Genomic DNA, 21,211 nt, shown 5'->3' on the forward strand with positions numbered 1-21,211 from the left:
GGAAAGCGCTTACTGTACTCACTCTTTAACAATTAATTTGCAGTGGCCCTGGCTCAGTTCCCCTAACTTCCGAAACAAGTTTTACTCTATGTCCTGTACTTGCTACCTCCTTCCTAATAACCGAGATCTTTACTATTAGCCTTTTGCTTCATACTTTTACTTCATAGTTTCAGTATTTCTGTCTCCGCCCATAAAACCATTGCTGCTGCTACTATTCCCAAATGTCTATCTTTAATTCTAGTATTTTCTTTAAGCCCACATCCCTAATTAGGTATTTCACTGATACAGCAATGTAACATATAGACAAAATAAACGCATTAATTTCCTGTTTTGTTTTTTTTTCATATCCTTTAGGACAAATGGCAGCATCATTCATTTCTAGCTATACCCTCAGAGCCATCTATGATGTTTTTCTCAACCCCAAGAACCATCTATGTTGTTTTCCTCTGCATTGATCTCTTCATTTCATCAGCTTCAATTCCTACTGCACTACTACTCTGGGTTTGCCTCTGCTCAGATCCACCACCACCACCTTCAGAATCTTTTTACTTGCCTAGTGTCACCTAACTATGTGGCAACTCCCCATCAATTCTCTCTCTGCTGTTCCAGTTCCCACTAACATACTCCTATAGGATCCGTGTTCCCTAAGAACTGTCCTAGTAGTGCTGCCAGCTTGGTCACTACACATAAGGCTCCGAGGAGCTATGAACTGTGTAAATGCATCCACTTGGCCCTCAAATCTTTCATTGCAAGTTTCATATAAACTTGATTGTATGAGATAGAAGAAATGAGAAAGGACCTAGTCTTATCCTGAGCACAATGTGCAAAATGCAGTAGACACTCTAAATAAATACTTCCTAAAATGGAAATTTGATAATTATCCAAATGGTATCATGTCACTCTACCAAATAAAACCCTTTAATAGACTGTCACTGTCTACAGAACATAGTTCCAACTTCTGAGCTGGAAGTGACCCTTGTACACCTCTCTGGCCAGGAGCACTCAGGGCTCCAGCCTCACCGAATCACCTGCTTCCTGTACAATGCGCCTTTATATATAATCTTCTCACTCTGATTTTTTTTTTTTTTGCCAGCCTCTTATTTGTCCTTCAAAATTAAATTCAGAAACTTCTCTGACCAACTCCATTCCAGTTTGGCTGCTCTTGAAAATATAACTCTATCATTAACACATATTGCATCTATTTCCCTGGGTCCCCTCCCTAAAGTTAGCTCTTTGGGGACAGGGATCACATATATTTTATTCTCCATGGCCTTCCACCATGCTCATACTTAATACACTTTTAAATAAATACTTTTGTTTTCTGCTGGCTATAATTAATGAGCTATGCTGGGTATCTATTCTATTGGTTACAACCCACTAATTATATACATCCAACAAACTGCTAAGCTGAATGGATTTAACGCTTCACTGAAGGCCCGATGGCTTCTATACTGTGCTCCCTTCAACCCAGAAAGCCTGCATTTTTCCCATGTCATTCTGAATTTTAACTTTTGAAATTTCTATCTTTCAGCACAGGTATAAAATGCTAGTGTCATATACCTTATTTGCTTGTCTAATTCCCCAAAGTCCTTTTAGTGTTATTGTACTTTATACGATACCCCCACAATAATTTGCCAAATATCAGAGCCATTCAACTATTCACCTTCCTCTATATATCATGACATAGACTCCTTTATAGCAACGGCCATATTCTATTTGCTGCTCTATCTTTCCTAAGTAACACTGTTCCTGGAACACATAAAATACTAAATGTTAACATAATGAGAATCATAATGTTGCCATGAACACCAGATCACAGCGCAGTGGATAACAAAACTACAGTCCTGTGGAGAAGATCCTGTTACTCTACATACAGCTATTTATTCTTCAACACTGAGATGTAACTTTCTCTTTCATTTACTGGCATTTCTATCCCTCAGCCCTAACCCTTCAGTCCACTTACTTTATGTTCTCATTTGCAGGGACTTCGGGCAGCTGCACCGTAATCATGCCGTCCAGGTTGGTCTTCCCGATGAAGGCGGGCTTGGTGCGCAGCACGTCTGGCGCGGTCTTCGCCGTCACCCGGTGCTGCAGCCCCCCGGCGCTGTTCCCACGGTTTGTCAGCACGAAGGAGTACGACTTCTCAGGCTTCAGGTTGACAATTAACTTTTGTGTAGCTCGGCCGTCTACTTCCTCTACCATTTTCCCATCATCGTAGAGAATCTAGGGAAATACCACCGATCATAGAGAGGCTAGGGATGCTTTCCAAACTCACGCGCACTTGTTTATCGAAAATGCGTATCAGATCAATTTCCATTTCAGGATAATTCCTAAGCCAATAAGTACTCACAAACCCTAGAGATCGCATCAATCTTTCATTTCGTTCTTACTGTGTAATGATAGAATATGTCTAACTCGTAGCAAAAATACACAAAGAGATGCACAATAACTTTTCCATTTTGACTTGTCAGTTACATTTGACAGAAATGGAACGTGTGCAGAAATGCTTTAGGTTTCCAATGTATTATACACACCACTTTTTTTCTAAACGTTTCCATTCCTGTTCCTAACTATATTTTAACTTTAAAAAATGTCTCTCTCCTCTTTATTCCATAGCCTTGTGCTTCTTGCTAGCTTCTCTCACCATCTCTCCATGGAGTTCAAATTCTCAACCAGAGTTTAAAATGTGCAAAGAATTCAAGCCAATAAACATATTTTAAAAATTTGTTGCATTATATATACATATATAAACCATACAATTTTCCTTTTCTGGGGGGAAAGCAAAAACACTAGCTTAGATGCAAAAAGTTCAACTTGCAAATACAAGGTCAGCTACAAAGGAATGCCAGCACTGGGCTTGAGCTCCTGCCCCCTCTTCAGAGGGGAAAGGTCACGCTGCCAAAGGGCCAGACTCAGTCCAGTCTGTGAAAGCCACAAATGAGCAGGGATGTGTTCCAGAACCAAAGCGGTCTGTTTGCTTTTCGGTAACTCACCCAGGCAGACTGCCCCCGGCCCCTCCACGTTTACCTGTGGTTTCTCACACGTTCGAAAACTGCTTACCTTGAAAGGCATGGCAGAATTATAATTCTCTGGAATCTCCCAAGACAGCAGCACGGAAGTCTTCATGACTGCTTTGACATGAAAATTTTTTGCAAACACTGCTGGAAAAGGAAAAACAGTGTATTTAAACCATTCCTAAAAACCATGACCTGTCCTTTACCACCTTGAACCACAAGGCTTACGCTAGATGTTTTCTCCTCGGATCAGAGAGAGAAGTGGTGATTTGCCTACCTGTTTAAGAGCACTTACTTAAATACCTCATTCTCACAAAGATCTCTCCTTTCTCTCCGTTTCGGTCAACTCTATTGTGTTTTCCTTACCTGAGGACATGGGGATGCTCTCAGCCAGACTTGGTTGGCATCCTATAACTGAAACCTAAGGCATCCAAAACATACAAAGCTTCACATACGTTACCTTTGCGCTTTGGCTGAACCTACTAACATGAATGGGTCCATCAGTTATTTATAGCTTCAACACACTGATTTCCAAAGACCGATAATTCCTTTAAAGGAGGAAGGCCATAAGCAGACAAATCCTACCTTGATCCACAGGCAGTGTCCTGAACTGGACACTGGGACTATAAGGCCCGGGCCCTCTGCTCGTGTGAGCACGTACTTTTACATCATATGTGGTATCTGGTTTTAAGCCACTGAGTGTCAGAGTGGTGTCAGCGGGAACAATAAGCTGCTCCATGGGAAGGAGAGGGATGTTGATATCCCTGTACAGAAGGGTATATTTGGTGATCACGCCATTTCTCTCCGCCAGGACAGGTGGCTGCCAAGATAACTGGACGGAGGTGGAAGTGGTGCCTTCCGAGTGGAGGTTTTGAGGGAATCCAGTTGGGACGTCTTCTGGGACAGAAATCTCCTTCACCATCTCCTCCCCGAAGCCCACTTTGTTTCTGGCTGAGAGCCTGAAGGTGTACGATGCTCCTTTGTGGATGTCTGTCGCTGTGAAGTGATCTTCTTTTTCGGAGAACTCGAGAGTCGTGAGCGGCTCCATATCCTTGCGGCCAAATTTGAGACGGTAGCCCTGAAGAGGTCCGAATGTGTCCACAGGGGGGTGCCACTGAATGAGAGCCGTGTTCATCTGGGTGTGGCTAATCAGAAGCCTGGGCTTCCCTGGGACTGAAGCACACGAATGGAGTGGTAAGACCAACTTACATGGATGCTCACATTTCAATCGTTGCTGAATGGAAACACCACTCTACAGGCATTCTCATTTTTTTTAAATTTTTTTTTTAAGGAGAGGGGGCAATGCTTGGTCTATATAGCTTTGTGGCCATGTGCTACTTGTCCTACTCTATGAAAGTAGGCTGAACTGCTAGAATGTGATAATAGACACAAAATAGGAATTATTAAAATAATAATTTGAGGAACTATTTTAACATCTTCACATTTTAGACTTTCACACATAAAGGTGCACGCCACAGAGAAATGAATGAGTGCAGATTAGCCAATTAGATGCAGCTAATAATAACAAGTGTAACACATTTAATTATTGGTTGCATGCAATGTACCAGACACTGCTAAGAGCATTACATGGACTGATTCATTTGATTTACAGTCCTTACTCCCGACTACATGCTCTCATTAGTTATCTTGATTTTGTATAACAAGAAAAGGAAACCCAGAGAGCCAGACACAGTGCAAAGTCAGATGTGTAATAAGTAAGAAAGCTGAGGTACAAACCCAGGTCCACTGACTCTACAATCCAAATAATTAACCACATTGTTAAGCTGCTTATAAATTTGCAAAAGAAAAAAAAAAGTAGTTCCAAATAACATTACTTTGACTTAACTATGGCTTTAATTTGCATTTTTTATTTATAATATACTTCACTATCCACACCAGTCCTCCTCATTGCATTTTCATCCTTAATACAGGAATTATGTTATGAGCTACCCTATAATGTTGTTGTGAATATTAAATCAGAAAATGCATGAGAAGTCTTTACACAAGTTTTATATTTTATTACTATTAATATAATTCTCCATAATAAAAATATTAACCTCTTATAGGAAGGGGCTAGTTTCCTGTAAGTACATAATTTATATTCTTTTCAAGTTAAATAAGATATGTAAAAAGTTCTAATCTAATCATCCAATAGATGTGTACAACTGCAATTTTTTTTAACGGAGAGCAGTTATGCCTGGAATCCACGCAGAAGGACAGTGGAAAATAACGCAGAGCTAAAAGTTTCTTTGAGGACAGACCCAGGAGAGGGAGGAGAAGAGTATCAGCCAAATTAAAACGAAGTAAAGTTGACTGGAAGGGGAAGATGGTAGAAAGGAAGGAAAGCTTGCACTAATGGGAAACTGGCAATGACAAATAGTACTTTGGGGATAGAGGTATAAAAAATGTAAATAAAAAGACAACAAAACCAGAAAGATAAGAAAATACATAGTATACTGACCTTGGTAATGACCTGGCTAACCTGTTCATCATATATTTTAGAAAGTTGAACCCCCAGTGTTAACATGCTTTGCCCAAGAACATGTTTATTAAGGTAATTGTGCCTCCTTTAAGAGAAAAGGTGATTCCAGTACATTAAGCTATTTTGAGAGAAAGGGAACAGTCACATAACTTTTATTTCAATATATTGTTAGACTTGTTCTATTTCATTATCAGCTATTGTTAATATCTCACCGTGCCTAATTTATAAATTAAACATGTATGTAAAGGAAAATACATAGAATAAATGGGATTTGGTACCATCTTTGCTTTCAGGCATCCCCAGGGGATCTTGTAATGTAGCCCCGGGAGCTAAGGAGGCACTACTGTATTTTTAGTTTAGATATATTTAAAATTATTTTCATTTTAAAAATCACCTTAAGGTAGACACTGAGAGGCATCCTTAACTTTCCCTTCATGTGTGTATAACATTTACACAATTTTCTTAATAAGGGTCAATGATGTCAAGGATAAAACACGTGAGGCTCTGCTGAGAAAAACGAGGGCCTTCAGCAGAGGACACATCATTCAGTAAACAAACCCAGCTCAAACTGCTGGGAAGAAACATAACTATTAAGTCTCAACATTTTCCAAATACCATATATTTTATTAAACATATTTATAAAAAATTCTGGTTCCAAGGATCTGCATAGTATGTATGTACACAGTTTCTATAAGATGCAGGTAAAGCTAGGATTAATCAAACACTTTTAGTTTTATTCTTCTTTTTATTATTATTATTTCAGAGAGGGAGGGAGAGAGAGATAGAAACATCTATGATGATAGAGAATTATTGATCAGCTACCTCTCACATGCCCCCTACTAGGGATCAAGTGCTCAACCCAGGCATGTGCCCTTGACCATAATCAAACCCAGGACCCTTTAGTCTGCAGGCCCACACTCTAGCCACTGATCCAAACCAGCTAGGATTAGTTTTCTTGATAGAAACCACAAATATTCTAATAATATTTACACTATTTGTCTTCCAAATAGCAATACGTTTTTATTATCGGATATTTCACTTTATACTATTGCTGTGTACAAATTTGGAGAAATATAATGGACCGGTAAATTCTAAGACTACACACAGGCTTTATAAGAATGTTCATCATTCTTATGTGGTTAAAGCTTAAGTTGGACTCAATTCTTTGTTTGAATGCCCTTTCTTAATTGGGGATATACATGCTGTGGGCTTGAATCATTGGATCAAAGTAATGCTCCAACAGTAAGAGCCAACCTATACCTGAAATCTATCTTAATACTGACCAATGTCAACCCAATCAATTTAACAGATATTAAAAAAAAAAAAAAGAAGTCAGAGTTAGTTCTGATCTACTGATTTCCATTACCCTGTCAGGAACATCGTAGCCTGCTCTCCATTCAAGCCTGCAAGGTCATTCCTTCCTTTGGCAGAAGTTTCACTAAGCCTGAGAACTATGAGACAACCAGTCCCGGAACACCATCCACCATCCACAAGGAAAGAATTCCAGAAAGAAAGGAGTGCTGAGGCAGCTAGAGAAAGAATACCAGTATCACCTCAGGGGAAGCCAGCCACATGACGCGGATGGCTCAAAATCTCCACAAACGTGTGAAGAATAGAAGTACCTCAGGTTGGATAAGGGTTCTGAGCATTTCATCCAAGTAACAGATAGAAAAAAAGGGAAAAGGAATGCAGAGAGTTCTACAACACGGAATATATGATTAAAAAAGAATTCTCCGAATCTCCACGTATTGATTCCATTCCATTTCTGATTTCCAGAAAATCTAAACATATACCATCTATTCACTTTGTGCAAAGACTCATACACTGGCACACAGGAATCTGGGTGGGAAAATAAAGATGGATAGTGGAGGGTCTATGTTCTCTGGTATCTGCATATGCAAGGTGGGGAATTGAAGAGGTGTATTAGGTGGTACTGTATGTGGAGTCTGGCTCAAGGTTTCAGGTGCCTTAAGGCCATATGTGAACCACGTTTACAGGTTATCCAGTAGTAGGCCAATGATCCTGCTTCCTCCAGCATCAGAGCTGGAGAGCGGGCAGATTGAAGAGTATTAGATTCTAACTCAGGAGAGTGTGGCGGTCATTTTAGCAGTGTCTTAGTGAGGAAGCAGAGAGCGCCCAGCTGCTCAGTATGTAAGCTCACTCAAATTCATGCAGTGGCGTATATGTGATCCTGTCTTCCTTTTGCTTTTTAAATTCTTCTTATTCCCTTACTAGATTCTTCTCTATGAAAAATCCTTTAGAATTTCAGAAATGGTATACAGAGTGTTGTCACCCTTTACCTCCTAGCAATAGCAATCACTGGGGATCCACAGAGGCACTCTGTTGCTCCCGCTGGCTCTAAACTCAGCTTCGCTTTAACCTCGTACCTAAGAAGCAGCAGACCTGGAGAGCATTATGCTGAGCAAAATCAGCCAGCCAGAGAAAGGCACCTGTCACATGATCTGACTCTTATGTGGAATCTAAAGAACAAAATAAACTTATGAACAGAATAGATCCAGAGACATAGAAACATGGAACAGACTGTGGAATCTGAGAGGGAGGATGGGTGTGTGTGGGTGGGAAGAGATTAACCAAAGAATTTATATGCATACATGCATAAGCCATGGACACAGACAATAGTGTGGTGAAGGCCTGGGGGTGGGGGTGGAGAAAGGGGAAAACCTACAGGCTAGAAAGAGTCAATTGGGGGGACATCTATAATACTTTCAACAATAAAGATAAATTTTTAAAACATCATAATTCTCTGGTCTAAGCCTATTACTTCCAAATTCTCCATGTCATAGTTATCTTTTCTATCACTTTAAACCATAGCTGTTCAGTACAGTAGTGAAATTTATGCAAAAATATAGAGAAAACTTCAAACCAATGAATCTGCGGCTTGCCTTAAATCTCAAGACTTCATGCCATAGGCCAATTAGTAGGAGACAGGACAATGTAAGGATTAACAAATAAACTACAAAAATGTCACAATCACTGAAATGTAAAAGCCAACACTTTATTCAAAGGCATCCCTCAGGTTACATCTTCCATAGATTAAGGGATGGCCAGTACATTTTGATTCAAAGATATGATTGTTCACAAATTTTAGAAATATTAAATATTATACACTAACATATTATACACTAATATATACTATAATCAGGAATTTTACTATTAAAATGAAATTTCATGAGAATTCCTGAATTCTCCATGGAAGCAATTACTAAATAGCCTAAAAACTGTGGTTTAGTTGAAGCTCATACATGTGAGATAAACTCAATAATTCTTCATAGCCACATCAATATATGGTTTTTTTGGTAGTAGTATATAAAAACAACAAAATTCAATGAGTTTACTGATTACTTGGGGATAAACCATGATTGTGGAATGTTTTTTTTTGGTTGAGAGGCAGGGTAGTGCTTTTTAACTGGTAGGTTGGCAGCAAAGAAAACTACAGATTTTCTCTATAAGGAGTTATACATCTGGATTCTCCCACCTCCAACCCAGGCTCAGTGGGAAGGTCTCAAGAAAACAAAAGAGCAGAACATCTAAATTTTAAGTATTTCCTACCTTAATATCTAAGTCTTCCTTGATTAACAAAGACCTGAAATTGTGAGTGAAAAATCCCAAAATAATTTTATATACAAATAAATGTTGACATGGTGACTAAAAAGTGATGAGCTAACCTTTAAAATAGATAATAAAATAGACACTAGTATTCCTTCCTCTAGGATCCACACCCTTTGGCTATACTTTTTTCTGCTCATTATAGGACCCCCATCTTATGAGAATAAGAGTTTGATGATTTCATGTACAACATTTCAGGCCTATTAAGACACAGTTATTAATATGGGAGTAGATGTATTTTCTTCATTTTGAAATTAAATTTCGAGAGTTTAGTCTTGGTTATCTATATTCAAATAGAGCTTGTTTCCATAGCAAGACAGTCAGTGTGCCCCATTGAAAGTCTATCTCCTATGTAAGGCAAAATAAATAAATAGCTTGATCCAATGACATTCTTTAAAAAATTAAAATAAAGCCCAGAAGACTATCGTGAAGGAATTTTGCCATCTATAATCTTGCTGCTTGAGGCAGTTCAAGGTGGCAGGATGCGAGGCAAATCTGATGACATTTAGACAAATTTGGCAGGGAGCATGGCACCCGGGAGGGCGCTCCCCGTCGCAGCTGTTCTTCCCTGTGTGCCTGTACCGAAAGGTGTGTCCTTAAAAGTTACGTGAGAAGCGATTTTGAAGGAGTAAATCAAATCCCAGTTTAAATGCTGCGGAGGGGATTTCTATGGAAAGGGACAGGAGGATAATCCTTTTATAATCACTATTTTTTTTTAAAGAGGCCATATATATATATATATATATATATATATATATATATATATATATATATATATATATATAATTTTTTTACAGAGAGGAAGGGCGAGGGATAGGGAGCTAGAAACATTGATGAGTAAGAAACATTGACTAGCTGCCTCCTGCATCCCCACCACCGGGATGTGCCCGCAACCAATGTATATACCCTTGACCGGAATGGAACCTGGGACCCCTCAGTCCGCAGGCCGATACTCTATCCACTGAGCCAAACCGGTTTCGGCAGTATAATCATCTCTTAATCTATTGGTTTTACAGTGCCAGGCCTTCCTTCATGCTGGCTTTTCCTACTGTGGCCAATCAAAGTCACTCTGAAGAACACTGAGCTTTGTTCTTTAGAAAGAACAATGTGATATTTAGCCCTTTTTCTTTTCTCCATTCTCTTTTCTGTTTCCCCGACTTTTGTGCAACTTGCCTCCTTAGGATCTCCGTAGCTGAGGGGAGGAGGAAAAAATAAATAAAACGAAGGCAACACCTAGTTCCAGATGGCAGCTCCTCGACCAGGGTCTGCTGTTGGCGGAGTGTGAAGCTGCTGAGTGCCTTCCCTACCAGAGGAAGTGCCCTCTGAACCCCTGAGACTGGCTCCTTCACCCCATTCAAGTCTCAGCTCAAATATCCCGCCTCTCAGAGACCTCCCATTACTCACTCCAAAATAACCCCTGGGGGCTGCCCTCTGCTCAATGCCAACACACCTTTATTCTTCAGTTTATCACTCATTTTATTACTGACATTTTATTCTGTACTGAGCCCTGGTCAGAAAACAAATGACAGGAGGGCAGAGTCTGCTTTGCTGACCGATGTAGGCCCAGTAATGGGAAAAGTACCTGGCAAATAATTGATGCTCCAAAAACTATTTGTTAAAGGACTGACTAATTTAGGTAAATTATATTCCCATGTTCTTTTTTTTTTCTTTTGAAACATATATATATATAATTTCCCCCTGGGTGAGAAGCCACGCGTCCCACTTAGAAAATCAGCATTACTGTCTCCCCAAACATGTTCAAGGTGCATAGCGGCACAGATCGGTTACCTGCTCCGGTGGTGGACACCAGCTTGGGCTTGCTGCGAGCGCCGTCTCCTTTGGTGGTGTAGGCTGTGACGGTGAGGGAGTAGGAAGTTTCAGGCTGCAGCCCAGAAATGATCATGTCCTGAAATGACACAGTAGAATGGCACTCACTCAAAACATGCTCCCAATGCTCTGGGGGGAAATCAAGGCATCCGCTAGCGTTTCTTTGCATGCTTCCGCATTCCCTGCAGCCATGCCAAGCACTGGAAGTTGCATGCCTGGAGCTCATGCTAGGGGTGATGGTTTCATGCTGACACTGAAGTGGGGTCAGCCCACGTAGGGCAGCTCTGAGGGAAAGTAGTTAAAAACATAAAACTTGGGAGACAGAACACCTGAATTCTTGAATTTAAACCCACTTCCCCTCATTTATAAGCTTGGTGATCCAAGGTATGTGAGTTCAACTCGGCGCCTCAGTTTCTCATGTGAAAGTTATGAGTAACAAGACCGCAAGGATTGAATGTGCTACATCAGGTACATGATGAGAACTACGGCTGGCTCCTAGGGAGCAATCCATACACTAGCGGTTATATTTCTGCCAGCAGTTCTCCATGGGCATCCCCTACAGCCTGGCCCCATGACTGCAGATGGGCTGATGCTAACGCAGCCTGTTTTACCATCCGGGACCCATCTTGCCAAATGGCTGATCTGTTGGACCTAGACATCCTGAGATTGAGGTCAGTTTCTCGGGACTCATGAAACATAGCACTGGTTGATCATGTAGGCTATGAACAATAATCACTAGATACGCAGGACAATCTTCTGTTCGACTGAATAATTTTCTAATCTAAAACCAAACGAAAGGACTGGCTCTGCCATGTCACAAATATTGTTCAAGTAACTCTGTTTAGAAAATGTTAAATAGTACCAACATTATTTATTAAAACTCTGTTTTTGTGTTAGTAAAGGCCCCAAGCTGTGATGATTATTAAGACTAGACAGAGAACGGTTCGTCCAAATTGGAGGTTACATGATTCTTTACACAGAACTATTGATTTGTCCTAGAATTATTTTTAGAGATACACAGAGGGTGAGCAATAATGAATAATAAAAAAAAACACAACCCTTCCAGGTTTTTGGTACAGCTATGTTTTCAAATGAAGTGTGATAAATTTAAGAACACGTGCAATGCCATTGCTCCCCACATCTGAAGACAATGTGAGTGAGAGCTCAGCGAATGGGTTGGATTGTGTGGAGGACAGCGGGACCTTTCTGTGCAAGGCTGTAATGGGCACCACAGAACTCAATGGTTGACAACGATCCCAAATATGACAGCTTCTACAATGTGCTTTTCTCAAAAAAGTAGCAGCGTCAACAGTGTGGAAATTCCAGTACTTCGGATTCCATCTTGAAGAGCCATTGGGAATACTATCCTGCCAGATGAATGGACTAAATTTGGGAGAGGAATTTTGTTTTCAGGAACTTGGAATGGTTTCACGAACATTACAGAGAACATAACAACTAAGCAAACCACCCGAGAGTGGCATTTTCAACTGTGGCAGACAGTAGCGAGGCCACAAAACCGTGATGGGTGAATGCCAACCTTATTGTTCTCAACGTCCCCCTTCACATGCTACTACTGGATTGCTGCTGGAAGCAGGCAAGGCTGGGAGGCAAAAAGAAGCAAGGCTTGGTCCTGCCGCCAAATTGTGGCAAGTATTTTATATCCTCTGAGCCTTGTACAAGTTTCCCAATTACATAAGTAGGTTAACTACTTGTGTCCTTCCTCCAGCCCATATGACAGGACATTGTAAACAATGCAATTTGAAGTTGGTCAGGCCCTCTGTGGCCCTACAATCTCAGCTGGCTACCTCTCTGCCTGCCTGGATCACACCTTCTCAGGTTGCATTTTCTCTCTCTAAGCTGAGGGTGTACTTCCTGGTGGCTTCCTACCCTCTGAGGGTTAGGCTGGCCAGTTCCTCACTCTGTCTTTTTTCCTATCCCATCCACTTCTTGCCTTTGCTTGCTAAAAGCTACCATTACTGGATGTTCTGTAACAGTCTCTGGTCTTCTGTTCAAAACAAAACAAAACAAAACAACACAACACAACACAACAACAAAAAAAAGAAAGAAAAAGGGGGGAAAAAAACGACAAACAACTGCATTCATTTTCAAACCTTAAGGCTTTTCTGCCTTCATCCAAATCCATTTCTAGGCCTGACTTCCTCTAGTGGACATACACTGCACACATCTGCCAGACGGCTTCCCTGGGCTGTCACAGGGACCTCAAGCTCCACTGGACTAAAGCTGAACTATCATTCCCAGAAGCAGATTCCTCCTTTTGCTTCTTTATTTTAACAAATGGTGGAGCATCTTTAAAACTTCAAGGCCATGCTTTGACCTCTTTTTTCTTCCTCAAATTCTTAGCTAGACAGCAAGTTTTTGCCAATTCTTTAAAATGTCGATCAGAAACATCACTTATACCATTTCTGTTGCCTGGACTCTGTTGAATTGCTATCCCTGCGTGACTATGTTAGCGAAAGAGCTCTTGCTACCTGTTTCCTTGTCTACTATCTTCTTTCTTTCTAATCTCTCCACTAGGTCTGCAGGTAATGACCCACTGAGTAAGATGTGAAATCAATTTAGTTAGTCGTGACCACATTGAAAAACAGAAACAGAATATACTTGAATGCAAACTATTAAAGTTTATATATATTTAAAGGTAAGACAGTGTTTTGAAACTTTTATTTTAAACATATGCATGGGTGATGACATATAATGCATTTCTTACTATGGGACATGGTCAAAGAAGTTTATCAAACAATGCTACGCTGTTGATTTTTCAATGTTGTACCAAGATTGATTTTTTGGCTATATTTAGCATAACTTACTAACCAGAACCCTTGATTTCTGTCAAATTGGAAAACTCACTGTCACCTGACTATATCACACTTGTGACTGCCTCAATCTGCTCACCTTTAAAAAATATGTTCCTGCCTCCAACTCTATAGTGTTCGGGTACACATACACACACACACACACACACACACACACACACACACACACTTTCACCTCTTCAATCCCTGCTCATCCTTTAAGTTCTCAACTAAATTTTCAGGACCTCTTCCACCGTCTGGTCTAGTGTTTCTAAATGTCCAGCACTTACTGATATTGTCACTCATTTACTAATTAATTACACATTGCTTGATGTCATTATGTATATTGTATTTTCTGAAACTTTCCTAATCTTTACATCCTTCCTAGCCACCTAGACTATAAGCACTTCAGAGGCAAGTGCCACATCTTGTATCCCCTACTGTACCATATATTGAATAAGATCTCAATAAATAACATAATCTACTCAATCAATTCTTTTTTTAAAAATCTTCCCTCAGTGGGATAACATTTTACTTCTTGCCATGACTCATTCAAGTTTAATGAAACTTGTATGGATACAACAGAGAGTTGTATAGATTTAATTGGTGCCAGATCCACCTGATGTGATCCACTGAGTCGGATTTATGAGCGGCCTACAATAAATAAACAACTTGACAGATTGAGTCCATGATACTGCCACTTAAGCGTGCCTCCTCTATGTCACACGGCAGAGTTAGTAGCAGCCACAAAAACAAGATGAGCTCATGATATTTCTTTTGCAACCAGTAACCCCATGCCAATGTCACAAACCAAACCAAAATATAAAGGATAAGGGAGTAAAGGTAATTTAAAAATAATTGGTTAGTTCATGCAGTCAAACAGTGGTGACATATCACAAATACATGAAAGAGGAGTATCAGGGGGGAAAAAAAGCATTTATCATGTGTTTTGACAAACGCAGTAAAAAATTACTCACATGTTCAGTAGTATCATCAAATTCCCACTGATTGAGATTAAGAAGGTTGGGGAGGGAGAAACAAAATAAAAAGAAATGAAGAGAAATTTGTAGCCTGATAAAGGTAATGGTGTCCTTATTAGATTTAAGAAAAGAAAAATAAAAGCAATTGGAACAGTGTACACAATCAAATTCCAAAGAGTTTAAGTGCATTATGCTGCCACCTTCATTCCCAATTGAAGTAAAATGCTCTGTGTTGCTACCACTAAAACTGCCCATTTTCCAAATTTTCCATTGGGATAAATTAAGAAGGCATAACAAAAAGCTACTGCACACTACGTTGTGACATTTATTTTGACTTTTTCTTTAAGTTACATAGTGAATTCAAGTCACTATTAAGATTAACACCTCTCGTCAATACTGAAATCCTATGATCCTAGTGAAGTCCTATAAGATGTATGACAATTCAGTGAATATTTAAAGAGAAAATATGAGATGAGCAGAAAAAAGGGGGGATACACAAGGAAAATCAGCTACTTAATAAAGAAAAGCCAAGTAGAAGAGCAGAAAAAAAGGAGATTGACTGACGTTTAAGGCAATTTTGTATTATATGATTCCACTACCTATCACTTTCTCAATGGAAAGAGTAACAGAACTACAGTTCTATAAGGTAATATTATCTAAGAACAGAAGAACATGGAAGCAGACTTACAAAGTAAAAATAAGTACCGATGGCTTTATTTCTTATTATGAGAGTGCTCTATTTTACAGGCAGCACAAATAAAAAAGTTGAAAAAGCAAGCCAATGGCCCTTTCCCAGATCTCAGGGACACTATGAAGCTCCAACCCTATTTACAGAACTGACCTCCGAACCAAAACCAGATAACTGGTTTCAAGGTTGAGAAGTTAGTCACTAATCTAGTTCCTTTGGGTAGGATATCTCAAGACTGATGCAAATATAAGAATCTTTGTGAGTTGATTATGTTGAGACCTGGGTTAAATAATTCCCTCAGAGCCACAGGGCTATTTATTTGCCCTCTTCTTCTCATTGAGGCAAAGATGCAAAGTTTGGAAACCTGGTTCATACTTTTTCTCACTTTCATATAAAAGCAGGGATTTTCTACTGAAATGTGTAAAATTATTTTAGATTTATTTTTTAATTGATTTTGAGGGAGAGGAAAGTAGAGGGAGAGAGAGGAAGGGAGGGAGAGGAAAACATAGATCTGATATGAGAGCAAAACATCCATCAAGAATTGAACCAACAACCTTTTGATGCACTGTATGATACTTAACTAACTGAGCTACACAGGCCAAGACAGAAATGTTTAAAGTTTTCAGAAATATCAGCCACTGCCATGCCCAGCTACCGATTTTTCATATCCCATCAATCTTGGAACAAACATAAATAAGCTAGTCCAGCGGTACCAACCGGTGGCCCATGGACCACTGGTGGTCCGTGATGTCTTAAAAGGTTGGTGACTGCTGACTAGTCCATGGGGTATGTATAATCCCCATAATTGTAGTCATTGATTGAAATCTTTCTCTCCCTTTAAGAAAAAAAAAAATGACATATGGATTTTATGGTACTATTTTTGAATCACTACTAATTTATGGACAAATTAATGTTGTTTTAAACTGATCACAAAACAAAGTTATGACTATATAGTTATAAACAACTGCCTTAGGATCAATTTCTCACATACTCAACTAATACTTTTCCTAACTTGGCTCAACGTAAGGATCCCATTTAGTCCCTGGGAAACTCTCATTTTTATCATGGTCATTATTCTCATTTTCGGGGAAATAAAACGATTCTTTTCACCAAATATGTAATTTAATAAAGAAGTTATAAATAATATACTATCAGGATACCTTTCCCGAAAAAGAATGTCTTCTTCAACGGGAGAGCTCATATATTTAGAAATTAGGTCAACTGAATTCTAAGTAGTTTTAATACAGTAGAGAGTAGATGCTATCAGCAAAACCACTTCTCAGAATTCTTCCCCTTGATTTGATTAAATCTAGTTTGAGGTCAGAAAGGCAAACTCAGACGCAGCTACAGAGGGCTGAGTACCTGCATTTGAAGGAAACAGTTAACATGTTTTTAATCGGATGTGTCATTTCACTCCAATTTGTTTTCTCACTTGACGGCAACTCTGATTAGAAGGTGCATGCACACTGTGTACAGGATTCTGTATGAGACTTTTAAGATGTAAAGAAAATCAAAACGGGGCCCATGTCAAGAGTCAGACTTAAGTAAAATCATAGAAAAACAGGTACGGAAACAGGGCCTCACCTGCGCATCAGCCAGCATGACATCCTTCAGCATGGGCTGGCCCTTGGGCTCCCCATTCTCCATCTTCACATAATGCACCTGGTAGCCTCGGATCTGGCCATGCTGTTTGCTGGGCACGGGTGAGCGCCAGGTGACTTTAACTGATGTTGAGTTGACAGCCTCTACCTCGACTTTGCGAGGAGGACCACTAGGAACTGGAACAACATCACCGGATAAAATTATAGGCACTTGCCCCACCCAGTCACAGCATTTTCTTTACTTAGGTTTTTGTTTTTTTTTTGTTTTTTTTTTTTAAAAAAATGGGCAGACCCGCTATGTCTCCTTTGTGGAATACAAACATTTTCAACCAATGAAAATGCTCAACCAAATCTGCTCTACCTTTTAAGAAAAGATCAAAAAACATGACCGATGCCAAAAAAAAAAAAGTATGGAAGAAAAAAAAAAAAGAGTATCAGAGAAATAGAAAAACATGTAAAAAATGTACAAAAGCCAAGGAAGATGCTTTGAGATTCAAAGCATTAAAGCACAAAGAGGTATAGCATTGAAATAATAACAAAAACTGGTTGTTGATTGCTGTGTGTGTTTTTTTTTTTAAGGTTTCTTTTTAGCAGAAAACAAAAAAGATTCTTGATTACATGGATTTTCTTCTTTTTTTCTCATCTCAAAGGTATTCCATAGAACACATGCCAAAAAACTTAAAATGCGGAGCATCAGTGCTTCTGAAATATGCAAGACAAAAGGCAACAAGAAGACAAGAAGGCAGTTTTTAAAAAAGTTAACTTCCAAATGTAAAAGAAATGGCTACAAAAAAAAAAAAAAAGCCAAGGAAAATGCAGAAGACTTTAGATGCAGGTACAGAGGAAGAGCCTGAATTGCAAGGTCATAGGAGCCAGCTGTCCATTTAAAGGGAAGCAAATTACTCTGTTCAGATTGAAAGCAAAAAAATAAAAATCAAAAAAATTAAAAAAATAAATAAATCCCAGGCTGTAACAAAGATAGGTCTTTGGCAAAAAAGGACGTTAAGAGTGATGCCAGGTAAAAAAGATGAGCAGAGAAAAAACGGGATATTGTTAGCCTATCAAAAGACAGCAGACCGAGATTGTGTCGGAAGGGAGCAAACGGGCGTAGCAGAGGCAACATACCATCTTCATCGGTTCGAATCAACATGGACAAGCTCTCGGGGCCGGGGCCGACGTCTGTGTGGGCTGTCACAGTGATCCGGTACTCAGTCCATTTTTCCAGCTGTTCCAAAAGGTAGTGGGTAGTGTCCGAAGGAATTCCCAAAATCTCGTGAGGCTTGTCATCTTCTCCATCCACTGCGGTGTACTTGATGGAGTATTCGGTGATAATGCCATTCTGTTTTTCCACCGGCGGAGGTTGCCAACTTACCAAAATGCTAGTGGAACTTGGGCTGGTGCAACTAATGTCTTGAGGAGGAGCTGACGGCTCTTATGTTGGTAGTGAGTTAAAGGAGGGTTTGAGTGAGAGGACAGGAGTGGTTGGAAAAAGAAAAATGATAAAACAAAAGAAAAGGCAAAATAAATAAACGAACAGTAAGGGCAACGAAACAAAAACAAGGCTTTGAAACTTAAAATAAATTAAAAAATAAATAAATGATGTGCCTTGGCTTAGTCACATGAACAAACCAAAAGAAAAATATGAATAAATGACCAGAAACAAATGTTAAATAATGAGTGGGGGGAATATGTGAACATGAAACCTTGAGATAATAGAGCCTCCAACAAAGTTACCTACCTGCAGTTTAAATTCTTCTTCTAAACCAATCCCTCAGAATTCCCCGGCCCTACTGTATGGATTACCCAGCGTCAGAAAAAGCTGCAAATACTGCAGGTTATATTAAGGAGCATCTTGATGGGGCTTCACAGATGCTGTTTCAAGCGTTCATTTCTACATTCTAGAATGAAGGCAATTCCCATACAGCATTCATTTGTGAGAGCATTCTTTAGTGTGAAAAACTGCAATCACTACGAGACACCCCTCCACAATTCCAGTTATTTTAAAAGGGAAGAAATAAAAGCCCAGCGAACATAAACGGGTTCCCTCTGACTATCTAGAAATCGGATTGTGCCGGACCGGTTTGAATGAAAGGCATTAGCCTAACATCGATCACAGCCCATGTACAGTGAGCATGCAGAATTGATAAAGGGGGAAAAGGCGTAGTCCAAGGTTTACCTACCCGAGAGCAATGTCAGGCTTGTTGGTTCTGACTGTAACTCGTACTTACCCTACATCAGCTTTCAGCTTTTTAAAAAATTATAACTCTGCGTGAGACACCGTTGCTAGTGAAGAATTAGATTCCACCAGCAAATTTTGGTAAAATCAATAACCATCATCTATCTCTTACAAAATGTCAATAACACAGCCATTAAAAAGAACTGCTTAAAAACCTGAGGAACATCTGGAAAAGGTATGACTTAGCTTTCACTTTGTACATGAATTCCTTTCATTTTCTATATAATTATTCATATAAAATAGGGTTGACAAAAGGAGTGACAAGATAAACTTTCTTACTGCCCACTTAAAAATAAACTGGTCACCTTCTGAGCAATTAATTTTCCATGACATTAATCAAACATAGCATCACTTGAAAAAAATTAAAAAGCAATAAAGACCAATACAGATGTGATCCAAAATTATTTTTAAAGTTAATAACATATGTTCCTAAAAACAAACAAACAATCGGGATAAGACATGCATAAATACATACATATTTTAAGGCAGTATCTGTGGTACAATTAATGAGTAAATCATTTCTAAATGTTTGATTTGCAATATGTACAAGCAGTAATTTGACACTGTGGGTCTTAATCTTATGTCGTGCCACATCTACTGAATCGTTTGGAGGATTATCAGCCTTTGCATGTCTTGTATTTTTCATTAGGGACAATCCAAAGAGAAAGCTCCCTGTACTGACACAAAGAAAATCCTCATTGAACGGCTTGTAATTGTAAAGTAAGATTTGTAAAATCACTAGAACATCACTCTTATTGATTCTGACTACAGGAACTTATATTTCAAATTATACAACTATTTTAAAGGCACCATCATCATTCATAATAAATGGAGTTATTCATGTTACAGCAAGGACTCATTTGTAACTCTTTTTAAAAAGCTGATTTGGTTTTCATGACATTGCCACCTTCAGACCTTCTATTCTTTGACTACAGTCAATACCATTTGAAGCTATTATTTTTAATAAAGAAAATATAAGCTTTTTGTGTAGTTTTAAAAAGTCTATTTTGTCCCTATATAAGTATGTATGTATGTATGCCAAAAAGTCATTTGTAAAATACAATCTTTGAGCATGATCACATTCCTTTTCATTAAATATCTGATTAGCCTGGCTGGAATTCAAAGCAGACATACAAACCTGCCTTTACATACATGCTTTGGATTTGAAGAGAAGGACAATTTTATGGGAATAAGGTATAATCACTAATCAATTGAGCATAGGATCCTAATACTTTTCATATGAATTATGATGTTTTGAGAAAGAATATGATTTTTATTATTTTAAAAACCCTGCAAGATGCCAGGTTTCTATAGAAGAATGAAATATGAAAGACGTGCTTATATGGAAGAAAATTTATATTTCAAGATGTATAAATTTTGTTTGTTGATAGACCTAAAATTAAGTCAATATAGCACCCTCTTTACAAAATTTAATACATTTGTATTATTCTTATCTATTGCATGTCACTATATCAAAATCACTTATAAACTATCAAAAAATATAATAAATAACTCTATAAGACAATTCAACTCAAGGTAAATGGTTGTTTAATAGACTAATTATAGAAACATATTAATAAAGAGCAGATTGTTTCCCGTGGAAAGTTTGGTCTCTTAGAATACTATCTCCCATATAAGTCTTTGCAAAAAAACAATATTAACAATCTGCCCTGGACACTATGAACCCATACTGTGATAATCACAACTATTCTTAAAGTAACAGTTCCAAAAAGAAATGAACCTGAAGAAGCAAAATAGAATTTAGGATTGCAAATGTACTTGTGATTATTCCATTGTTCCTAAATTGGTCCAGATACAGATTTGCTGTGAATGTTCCAAATTTTCACAAGTACTACTTGCAGAGTTAATAACAAACTAAGTCACAAGAGTTCAGCTTTTTCTCTGAGTAAGAACAAGTACGTGAAATGAAGTTATTTGCTAACAAA

At 38.8% G+C, this 21,211-nt stretch overlaps 1 protein-coding gene across 21 annotated transcripts in view; it reads right to left on the reverse strand.

Annotated features, from left to right (window-relative positions):
• PTPRD (protein tyrosine phosphatase receptor type D) overlaps window positions 1-21,211 on the reverse strand; it is a 1,977,099-nt gene that overhangs the window by 147,356 nt on the left and 1,808,532 nt on the right. For 6 of the 21 annotated variants that reach the window (XM_084898455.1, XM_084898459.1, XM_084898460.1 and 3 more), the window contains 7 exons: window positions 18,155-18,460; window positions 17,013-17,206; window positions 14,738-14,764; window positions 10,912-11,029; window positions 3,600-4,187; window positions 3,061-3,161; window positions 1,964-2,223 (listed from right to left, as the gene is read on the reverse strand). In XM_084898455.1, the coding sequence (XP_084754581.1) occupies window positions 1,964-2,223; window positions 3,061-3,161; window positions 3,600-4,187; window positions 10,912-11,029; window positions 14,738-14,764; window positions 17,013-17,206; window positions 18,155-18,460 (1,594 nt within the window). The remainder of the gene's footprint in view (window positions 1-1,963; window positions 2,224-3,060; window positions 3,162-3,599; window positions 4,188-10,911; window positions 11,030-14,737; window positions 14,765-17,012; window positions 17,207-18,154; window positions 18,461-21,211) is intronic. The other 15 variants (XM_084898451.1, XM_084898446.1, XM_084898449.1 and 12 more) reach the window with 4 other exon arrangements.

Source organism: Pipistrellus hanaki (genome assembly GCF_964339955.1).
Source record: "Pipistrellus hanaki genome assembly, chromosome: 11".
In the NCBI taxonomy this organism is placed as follows: domain Eukaryota; kingdom Metazoa; phylum Chordata; class Mammalia; order Chiroptera; family Vespertilionidae; genus Pipistrellus; species Pipistrellus hanaki.